The sequence below is a fragment of the Chrysoperla carnea genome, chromosome 1 (genome assembly GCF_905475395.1).
Source record: "Chrysoperla carnea chromosome 1, inChrCarn1.1, whole genome shotgun sequence".
In the NCBI taxonomy this organism is placed as follows: domain Eukaryota; kingdom Metazoa; phylum Arthropoda; class Insecta; order Neuroptera; family Chrysopidae; genus Chrysoperla; species Chrysoperla carnea.
The window spans coordinates 90720710-90732878 of record NC_058337.1 but is presented as its reverse complement, the minus strand read 5'-3'; the positions used below and the strand labels follow the sequence as shown (position 1 = coordinate 90732878).

At 27.9% G+C, this 12169-nt stretch overlaps 1 protein-coding gene across 1 annotated transcript; it reads left to right on the top strand.

Annotated features, from left to right (window-relative positions):
• The first annotated feature begins 1169 nt into the window (after nucleotides 1-1169).
• LOC123305925 (endocuticle structural glycoprotein ABD-5-like) lies at nucleotides 1170-7653 on the top strand. Its single transcript, XM_044887764.1, has 3 exons — nucleotides 1170-1227; nucleotides 4113-4252; nucleotides 7389-7653. Exons 1-3 carry the CDS (start codon nucleotides 1225-1227, stop codon nucleotides 7573-7575), a joined length of 330 nt encoding a protein of 109 aa, XP_044743699.1. The 5' UTR covers nucleotides 1170-1224; the 3' UTR covers nucleotides 7576-7653.
• The last annotated feature ends 4516 nt before the right edge of the window (nucleotides 7654-12169 follow it).

Genomic DNA, 12169 nt, shown 5'->3' with positions numbered 1-12169 from the left:
AAGATGGATTGAAGCTAAGCAGGAAATATTTTCAGCATCCTGGTGGCTGTAGCGAGCATTTCTGTGGACGGCAATTCGGTCATTTCAAATCCCTATATATTATAAATGTCAAAGTAAGGATGTTTGTTTGTTTTATGGAAAAACTACTGTATGGATTTGAATGAAACTGTACAATAATATAGTTCATACATCAGACTAACAGGCTAAAATGTGAGACACAGTTTATAAAGATATATTTAAAAACATATAACTAAATAAATGAAATTTAGTCTATAGCATTCCAGTAGGCCATCTATGAGCACCATTTTGAACCATAAATTAAAAATTTCCTTAAAAATGGTTCGAGATACATTAGATGGTGAGCTGTTCTGAGATTCAACGAATCAAGGCTATATGACATTAAAAATATTGAAAATATTTTCATATATTTTACCTATGTAAAACAATCCCTACCTCTCTTTCGAGTGTCATGGAAGAGGGGTAAGTGAGAGCAACAGAGGTGGAGGCTATAACGCGGTGATTATATACACCCAACGAATCGGGTAGGTAGCAATGTTTCTAAGAACCGGTGAATCATAACATTAATTACGAAATGCCTACGAATTATACATTTTAATGTTAGGTATTTGTTTGTAACGTGTAATAGTCTGCTTTCTATCGACTACTGCGAATCTTAATCTATTGTTTAACTGACGAGCATTCGTGATGATCGGACTAATTAAACGATTAAACAATTACTATATTAGTTTGTAGAAATAAATTGACATGATGTTGGCGCATTGAAAAATATTTCTTTAATTGATTCCAAGACTGTTTGAAACAAAAAATGCTTTACAGTATTGCTAAATATAATAATGCTGCAAGAAATCCTATTTTACACCACTGTTCTATCATTTAAAATTGATTGCCGAAAGAAATAATACATTTATAAACAAAAGTAATTAGAATTTTTTATAGAATTTGGTCAATTTTTTTGTTAAATAGTCGTTTATCATCATATTTACAAATCCAGTTTTTATTTCATATTTTTTAAATTCATTATTATTATTTTAATTTATAGATCAATATTTACCTCAACGTACGAGTAGGGGTTTGAGTATTTGATATTTATTTCAGTTTAAAATATAATATACATTCGATTATAAAAAGATTCATTTAAGAATTATAAACGTTAGTTTAAACAATATTTTGAACAGTAATTGTGATCGATAAAAGAAATTCAACATGGTGAGTTTTTGTTTGGTGTCTTTCTTTTAATTAATATTTAACCTTAATGATCCTAACAACGAACGCAATCAGCAATCAATATAACTTGTATTTAATAGAAAAATTGACATCTACTGTGGGTTCATTGACTCCGAAAACGATTTGTCCCAGTTTCGGTATGACCTTGCTTGGAATCGGTTAATCGTATATACAAACTTTATTATTTTGAACTCTGCATACTTTACATCCATGTGCATTCCCATAAACTCTTTTTAGTATAATCCTCTAAATTTTTTTTGTATCCCAAACAAGGAGACACAAATATGCATTAAATGTATTTATTTGAGTTTAAAAAAAAAAAAATTTACTACGACGCAATATCTGAATCACACTTCAACCAAATTCATTAATGAAATTATTAAATAAGAAAACTTAAAGATAAAAATAATCGCATGTTAATTATTTGGCATTTTGCGTAAACTTATTTTCGGATCTTATAAGTTACATTTATAATTCTAGAAACAAGAGGTAACCTAACCATCGGTGTCAAAAAATTAGATTATTTTGTGGAAAATCTGAGAGCTGTACAATTTAGTAAGTAGTTTCGATAAAGGCAACTTTTCTCCATAGTCTAAAAATTTATAGTTCACCTGATGTAAAATATACAGGGCATCAATTTTATTATAATAAAATGAAGATGCCGCTCCATTTCTTACACCTGACTTCATTTTGAAACCCTTTTTAAATAATTCAAATTCGCCATTCGCATGGCTATTTATTTAGTTTCTATTAACCCGATTTTAATCTTGTAATCATCATTTAATTTATCAAAATTTATCAAATTCCCAGAAGTTCTCAGCCACCCTGTGATGAAATCTAAGCAAAATCAGATACAGAAAAATGTTTCAATCAAAATTTGCTCGTACCATAGAGACAGAATTTCATAGACATCTTGGATTTGAAATCTCTCGCCTTTAAAATTAGTTAGGTCCAAAAAGTTGTTCCTTATAACAGCACTAATATTTAAACTATTAAACATTGGCTCCAAATTTTTCAATTTTAGGTTAGTCCCGGGACATTTGAAAGAAAGCTCTTTTTTTGGTAAAAACACTGAAATTAATTTCTCATAATCGTATAGAAAATCGATAAGAAAAATTTAAGAAAACATGCATAAATACACGATTTAAAGATTAAAAAAAAAGTTTAATTATTGAATATTCCCGATTTAAACATATACATCGATTATTCGTCGTTTCGTCAAATTTATTTTGACTTTATCAAGCTCTGAAAAACAGTAGCAAAAATAAATGCAAGAAAACAATCACCATAGACAACGGATTTGATTTCTTTCCCTCCATTTAACTCTAATTAGGTTAGGTTACGTTATATTGGCTGTCCACGAAGGACACACTTTGGCTATATTATTTGTGTTTTTTAGTATAAATATGGTGGGAGCGCAAATAAATGTACATGTCTCAATCACTCTTTTATTTTTTTTTTGACTTATTTAAATTATTTTCTACTTTTTAGTTCAGCTAGATACAAATACATGTCTTTTTATTTTTTCTTTTTAACTATTATTTATAATTTTTTTAATTGTATTTGTTTTAAAACAATTATCATTTGATAAAAAATTTCATTTTTTGAATTAATTTCAATTTTACAGCTTAATTATAGTTTTTATTAAATATAATATTAAATTTTATGCATATTAAATATTATATTATCTAATATGTATATTATATGAATATCAACTCATCAATTATATTTGTGAACAATAATAAATATATTTTCAAATTATATAATTAAATTTAATTACAAGTAAGTGTTATCAAAGGAGGCACGATTAATGTATTACATACTTATTAATAGCATATATGTTAATATTACGTACAATAAATAATATTGTCAATTAGATAAATGTACTTTCATTTTATTGTATTTGAAGATGAGTTTTTGTTCTTATATCTATCATTATAGTGTTTTTGAACTTTAGACAAATGAGCGATAGTGTAGTGTAATGGTCAACATAGTTGCATTCCAAGTCCTAAATTCCCATCTATCGCACTGGAATTTCTGATTTTTAATACTAAATGTATAGAAGTTCCTTTTTTAAAACGCTTTTATTAGCTTGACATGTATATACGTATAGAACGAAATCATTCAACGCGATTTCCTCCAACTCGTAGACATCCAATTGACTTAATTTACACTATTCTGACCAGAATCACCAGGATAATATAAAGGACACTTATAATACTTTAATGATATTATCTTGAAATATTAATATCATTAGCAACAGTCAGATAATCTAATAGAATCCTACTTAATTAATAGAATTGTTATTACTTAGCGTGACTAAAAGTTTACAAAATAATTTTAGTATAGTTAAAAAACCTCTATAACAAGTTTTATTGCACCTAAAGGCGGATAATAATAAAATTAACAGCGTGGGGTGCTCGATATCTATGAAATCAGCTAATTAACAGAATGAATGTAGGGAGCACCCCATTCTTTGAATTTTTCACTATGATTAAAATTATCATCCACTTTTTAGTGCAGTAAAGGGTGTTTTTTTAAGTTTTTTCATAAATCAATTCATCTATTTCATGTGCTACGCTAAGCATTTGTACTTGTTGGAAGTCAATGAAATTCAAATTTCCTTATTTATTTTCTAGCGCCATGTACACAAAATTTTTTTAAAGGAAATTTTTAATATATTATAACCTAAATAATTAAATATATTTTATATTAATATTTTATATTAAATATATATAATAACATTTTTTTAGATTTATGTCCCAAATAACTGTAGATTTAATCTATAAGCTTTTGACAGTTTTATATCCATTGCTTTTTAACGCAAAGCATACTCACATATTAACTTTCGATTTTAATAATTACAGATTGAAAAAGTGATGGTCAGTATCATTATGTTGACTGCAGTATTTGCACGACCTCAAAACTCAACACCACAAAATTCACGAGAAGCAACTATTTTACGATACGAAAATGAAAATATTGGAAAAAGTGGTTATAATTTTGCGTAAGTATAAGTCACATAAGACATCTTAAACCTGAAGATCTATTTAACTGGCTTAAGAAGACAAGGAGGTTTTTATCCTCGTTGTATTTTCCTCTATGTATTTGTTAAGCGTTTTGAGTGCGAATTATAATTATTCTTAAGTTTTGTTTCATAGTATATATTGTCAGTTCCATTTCAAAAAAAATTTCCATCCTAAAACGAAAAGGGCCAGAGGCAGACAATAATTCATAATTTCGTCCTTAAAGAAGATATTTTGAATGATTTTTATAACACTAAGAATAGCCAGTAGAGGATAGATAAAACTTCTTATCCTCTGGATCAAAACAAAAACATTCAAATCAATTGTCATAGTTTGATAATAATTTTAAAGATAAATAAGTAGAATTAATTCTTCAATGTTAAAAGTATCATCCTAATTAATAATTTAAAGTAATTTTTATTAAACTTTATTAACTTAAGATAGGAGTTTAATCTTTATAAAAGAAGTTTATTCTTTATCAATTTTGCTTAGTATTTAACATGTTTATCCTCAAAGAAATTTAAGCACACTTTTTTGTTATTATAACAAATATTTCAATGAATAAAGTTTGGAAGACCACATCGTTCGATATCACATAGTACTTTCTTTGAGGAGGATCTTTTTAGTAAGAATTACTGCATTGATCAATGACTTCACAATATTCTGATAGACATGGAAAAGTACAATAGTATCGAATGGTGTGTCTTTTTATAGTATATCTCTCATATATCTCCTAGCACAGCATTTCGAAACTACTTTATGCTGCTAACTACTTTAAGTTCTAAGTGCAGGTGCCTATTTTCATAAAGGACTGCAACCTATTTTATAAATAACTTTTTGTTTTTAAAAGTGAAATAGTTACTTACAAAAAAGCCTCTTGTCTCAGAGTTGTAGAATATGTAGAAAAAGAAAATAATTAATTGAAATACTTATTAAAAGAATGACCCACATTAATTTGTATACTTGAAGTACCATCTCCAAATAAATTCTTATACTAAGAGTTTCATTTGCTACCCAATAGATGGCGAACATTTATTTTAAAACAATTGTAAAATAAATATCATTATTTTTGATTGTAAAATAAAAATTTACTTGTTTGGTATAAAGTGAAAGTTGGTCAAACATTATGTTTAACTATTTGAGTTATGATAGAGCTACTTATTATAGAGATGGTAGCAACCAAACAGTGTAAGAAGATCACACAGACATCATTTCTTGATTATTACTTTTACACGCTGAACTCAAACAACATAACATGATCATGTTCTCTCAAGGTAATTCACAACAACATCGATTAAAAATAAATTCTCTCTTACCTGTGTGACTTGTGTGTGTGTGTGCTGCGAGGGCTTGGATAAAGATGATGATTTGGATGATGATTCGGGTGGATGATGATGTTGATGAAGATGAACCAGACGACCTTGCATAACGGATTTCAAATTCAATTCTCTCGCTAGTCGACCTTCGATTGAATATTAAAATTATAAATAACATTATAATCATATTATAATTAATAATAGTGGTTCTGCTGTTTAAAATTCATTTAAACGATGTTTTAAAAATGTCCTGTTGTTTGAAGAAAACAGTAACGTGTGAGTAGTTGAAATACTTGTAATCAACAATTAACGGTGTTGAAAAATATTTTATTCTAAAATGTACCCTTTTTTCCGTATGAGCCTTCGTCAAACGAAATCTGTTAGCGGTTAAATCCTGACACTATGAAAACGTACCTGTTAAGATTCTGGTCTCGGATCGATCTATATATTCTTGTAAAGACTTAAAAAGGCTATATATACTTACCAAAATATCGTTAGTAATATAAGATTTGTGATCACGAAGTAATAATATTCTTAGGCTATGTTTGTCGTTTGGACTTTAAACATAAATATTACAAGTACCTAAAGTCTTTAATAAATAATTAGGGCACACACGATGACGGATCCTAGAAACTCATTTTTAACTAACTAGATATAAAATGGATATTATTAAGTGATTTTAATGAACAGATTTTATTTGATCGTTCTAAGCTATGTTTTAGGAAAATGGATTACGTTTGGAGAATTACAAGGGAAAACCATATGTAACGGAGGTTTTTTAAATATTGTAAATTTCATTTGTTGAGATAGCTTTAATTCATGAAAAATCCTTTAGGATAGAAATGTATTTCTATCCTATCAAATGTATTTCTACCCTATCCTCAACTATCAGTTTGACTACCACACAATATAACCCGAAATATTTTGGAACATTATCAATTTTGGATCAAAAATACTACACGCAATCATACATGGATAGTTAAAAATCTAGCACTGTTTCTCTTGTGAGCGTTACACACTTTCAAGGAAGAAAATATAGGAAAACAAAGGAAATTAAAAGGGGGGTTACAAAATTGTTAATTGAGAATAATAATTGGATTAATAAGAGGCTTTTTTTAGTGCCGGGAGACTAAAAAGAATAAAATAGAATTTAAAAAAAAATCCGACTCTGTGCAATAAAAACTGAAAAGAAAGAAACAACAGTCGGGGCCCATTATTAGAAATATTTGAGCCGGTCTAGATTTTAATGGATCTCGACTGTTAAAGTCGCTATGTAAACTAATGGACTTTTTTTGTTTTAATTATTTATTTTATTTAATACCTACAATTCGTGTAATATTAATTTCTTGGAAAAATTATAATCTCTGGGCCATTTTAGAAATAACTATCCTTTTTTAAAGGATGGACTGGGTAGCCTTTATTAATGTCGATATATTGTCTGTTGTTTTTTAATTTATCAATTCTCAATGGAACTTTTAGTTGCTCAAAGAAGAAATTATTATAGTAAGATAACTTATATTTCACTATATATAAGTTTTACATTATTTAAAAGTACGCAGGGTCTTAAAATAATGCAAATTTTGGAATACATTTGCATTTAATAAACTTTTAAACAAAAATTACCCTAGTCATAAATAAAGAATTTTCACAATAAACTTTTATGGAAAATTAAAATGACTTGTTGTTTCTATTTCATTTTAAACATATCTCAAAGTTTATAGATTAAAACAGTTATTGAAAATGCATCATAAATGACAATTATCACTGCACCCGCAATTAAAAAAGACAATTAAATTTACAGTTATGAAACATCAGATGGAACATCACGATTGGAAACGGCTGAGGTAGTAAATCCGGGTACAGAAAATGAAACATTGTTAATACGTGGTACAGTCACTTGGATTGCACCTGATGGACAACAATATACCATTACATATACAGCTGATAAAGATGGATATCAACCAAAAGGTAGTCACATACCACAATAAATGAAAAAAGCATGACACATTTGCAAAAAACTATGTGCATGCTTGGTATTTATGTAATGGACATTTGCAGGTGTATAAACTAACAGTTTTTTATTTAAACGAAATCAAGTAATTTCTATGAAATTATAAAAGAAATATAATATGAATAAGACTTTTAAATGAATGTAGTTTTAAAACAATTTTTAATTAATAAAGATTGGAATTTAATATAATACCTTTTGTTTTGAAAAAAAATCCGTATTTATTAAAAATATGAAATCATTATGTATAGATTACCCAACAAATTTTTCAGTTTCAATAAACCTGTTGTGGTCCAGTCAGAGTCAAGATAAATTCAAATATATCTAGATTTGTCTCTTGTAAAATAAAGTAGGTATCCTAGATATTCTAAAGTCGCAAGTAAAGACTTATACAGTTTAATTAATGCTTGTTGCGTCTTGTTGCTGCATTATCAAAAATCTCGAGATACACGGTGATAAACTTAAAAAAATATTTTTATGGTTTGTTTTAAACTGTTGAAAAAATTTAAAATAATGATATGCCAATTTTAAGCACCTTTGCGTCCCAATCCCACTGGTGAACACTCCAACGACCGTACTGATTTCCAAAGCTGTATGGCATTTGTTCTCCTAAACTGTAATTTTTTATATATTTTGACTGGCCCATATATAGTTTCATCTCGCTATAAGAAACTGAAAAAATCAGCTTACTTAAAAAAACAATGTAAAAATAATTTAAAATCTTTGCTGGGAAAGCGACAAAGAAGGGCGTCTTTTCAATTATATTAAAATTAAGTTAATGTCGATAAATGTTATAATTGTGCACAGAGAAAGTACTACTTTTTCACTACTGCAATTAAAAATACTTGTAGGGATAAAAATTAACATTGCATATACTTTATTTTTGGGATAAAGTTTAGAGTGAAAAAGCAGTTTTGATAACAATACCAACTATTGGAAACAATTTTTTGTATAAGGAACCAGTTGAGAAAGCGACATCTATGAATATCTTCATATAATTTTACAAAATAACAAGTTTTAAAATAATAACTATAAAACACAGAAACCTGTTTTATGTAAAATGGCATCTGTATTATAATATTTAAATGAATTCTGCTGATGGTACAGGTAAATTTTTATGAAGTGTTCTTCTATTTTTAATAAATTTTATTTTGCAGCTTTTAGATAGAACTTCACTCGGATTTTCAGAGATGTCGTAGTGAATTGAAGGATATTTTATGTTTTTAGTTTGCTGTCTGAAGCAACCATTACTATAATGAGTTACAAAACAAGAGCATATGTGGCTGTAGGCTTTTGAACTTTCCAGTATAGAGGGTGAAGCCTTTACTTCTCATAGCTCCTATTATTTTAATTAATTTTCAACATTTGTCTTTTATCAGTTTCAAAATTGTAATATTTTGGAACGGGTCCGAGGAAAACTCGATCTGAGAACTGTATGTGATTTTGTATGTTTAAGACGGTTAACTTATGCTTGTTAATAATGTATATTAGCTTGATGCGTATGTATGAATGTACTAAAAGTTTTCAATTCAATTTTCCTCCATTTCCTTGCGTCGGAATTATACAATCGAGAAAGGTTTCCATCACACGATTGGTCCAGAATATACTCGAGGCCACTATTTTAGCAGGTGTCAGGAAAAGAGAAAGTGTTATCATACTTTAAATTCCAATTATGCCCACTGAACTGTTTCAAAGGAGTTCGATTTCCAATGAATATCAGTTTTACAGTTACCATTATCAAAGCGCAAGGGCAAACTTTGCAAGTAGCCTGGGTGCATTTGCAAAAGCTACGCTCTTCCCATGTCTAATTAAACGTTACCTGTTTGCGTGAGTCCAATGCCTGAAATCTTCACATATTTCCACCGGAAGGAAAATCATTTAATATAGAATACAGCAGAGCACTCTAGAATATAATTCTGTTTTGGGCTATTTATTAATTTACTAACATTGTTTTAAGCAATAAAAAAATCATATTATTTTATTTACTTCGTAATGATCTTTCCCATTAATGTAAGGGCAAAAATGCAGATGAAGTCTCGGGTAAAAGCTAGTAATAGATCAAATGGAAATTTATCCTATGTCTAATTAAACACAAAAATGAAGTTTAAGATTTCAATTAATTATTTTATAGATTTTCACTTCCTTATAGATGAAAGCTTTTCGACATTAATTTATTATTAATTAAATTCGTTTAAAAATAGCTAATAGTTCGTGTAATAATAGCATATAACATTTATAGAATAAAGACTCAAGACGGATGTACAATTAAACAAGTAAATGAATCATTAGAGAATGACATTAATGAGGTCCAGGATAAATTATAGCATTGATCTTTCTATCAAGTTTAGATCCCTACTAACAACGATTGTTTTATTTTATAAACATAAATATTATGACTTCAGAAAAATATACACAAAAAAAAACCTTCAACGCTATTTTAAGTATACCGTACATATACGGATAAGATCATCGATCGCATAAAAATGTTTTACAAAGAACTTATTATTCATTTCATAAAGAATAATTTTAAAATTCAAAGTTTTGTTGTTGATTTTATTAATTTTATTTGTACATATTATTCGAGTTTGTGGTTGCTAACTTCAAATGAACACCAGCTTGTTTTAATCATAGTTTTCACCTGGGCTACAATTTCAGCTTAATATATGCATATGTAGGGCTTTAAGTTCAAATTTTAACGGAACTAAATGTCCAAGAAAATTAAGCCTGTATTTAGGTGTGTAAACCTGATTCTTGGAATTCTTGGAAATATTTTTGGAACGATCTTTAAGAAGAACAATGAAAATGAAATTAATAATTCAAATTGAATTATGGAAATAAAGTTCAGCAATTATCAGAGGAAAGGATATCAGAGGAATTTTAGCTTACGATGTTACATCCACTTTAAACTCTTTTATATTCGAAAAAGTCTTTAAACTGTCTGCTAACTAATAAATTTGGAATTATACACTCACATAAGTATTGCAAGTATGGAATCTTCAAAGCATTAAATTTCATACTTATCCGAATTTATATTTTATTAGTATACAAATATTTCATTGTATTCATACACATTTCATACCCAAGAATTTCATTGAAAGTATCAATACTGTTATTTTTGTAGAAAAATGAAATTTAATTACTACATGTAGTATAAGAAAACATAGTAAAAGAAACAGATTTAGCCAATATCACGTTATTATTTACAAAACAAATCAATAAACAAAATACTTTGAATTTATCATCGTTTTCACAAAGTCTGATAAGCACCGAAACTTAACGTTTTAAATAGGATTTTTGAAATTCAATCACTTTCAAAATTCACCTCCGCCAAAATAGCCCTTAAAGTAAAATATAGATTATTTATTATTCACTACAATTTGAACACAACCAAATATTAAAGGATTAAAAACAAGGCCAAAAATATGCTAAGCAGAATTCAACCCGCTTGCTTAAAAAAAGTTTTCATCATTTTTAAAATTTGAGGAAGACGTTTTAACATAAGTGCATTCACGCGTGTACAGTGTACACTTATTCTATCATGACGTCAGAAATAAAAAACAATTATTTTATATTCAGCTCATTTGACAGGGAAAATTAAACAAGAGTATAAAGTGGTAATATTAAATAACATTGACCATAGTTTACGTCAGCGAAGAATTCTTTTTTCACTTTTGAAAAAACAATAAGTAATTATTTTTCAAAATTATTAATAAGTAATTATACGTTAACGAGTAAATAAATCTGTAAATAAAAAATTAACGCCCACTATGTTGCATTCAAGTTTTTATTTTTGCTAAATTTTTATATGTATTACATAATAGCTCTTATGCTATGCAAAAACACATAAGCACTTTTTATGTTACAAGTCGTAACTAGGATTGCCAACTTTGAAAGATTTTTGTTCCGAAGACTTTAATATAAATAATTTGAGACGAGAAATAAAAGTCGGAATATTGAGGTTCAAATCTAAAACATTTTTTTTTTTTTTTTTTTAGTTTATAAACTTCACATGGACCAAACATTGACCAAAAGCACATATAATAACGTAATACGATTATGTAACTATCATTTTAGGATTCATCTGAGACTATTTAAATCGTATATAGAATACTACTACTAATATTATATTTATTTTATATTATATACATTATATTTTCCAATCAAAAACTTACCCGGGAAAACTGGCGTTTTTGGCATTCAAACATATCGCCTTTTGCTTCGTTATAGTAAGGCTGTTGTAAGACAAAACATAAAAATTCCAACAAACATTCGAGATTTAAATCTCGAAATGTATTGGAATCTCTTGAAAGATTTTTAATTTTATAGTTTAATACACGCCATATTGCTTCATAATGGAAACTTTGACTGAAAGGATTTTGCTGCACAATGCCCAGCCACACCTACACTTAAAGGATAATTTATTGTTTCTTGGGAATGACATTCATACTGAGTAAAGAGAAAGGCTTTAGTCTCCTAGCGTAAAAGGCAAATAAACGAAATTAACGAGGTTCAAGAATAAATATTTAAGCAGTTCAAGGATTTGATAGTAAATGAATATGTTGAATACATAAATA

Coding starts and splice junctions, on each gene's coding strand:
- LOC123305925 (XM_044887764.1), top strand. Junction 4,253..7,388: donor AAAAGTGGTTATAATTTTGC/GTAAGTATAAGT, acceptor TTAAATTTACAG/TTATGAAACATCAGATGGAA.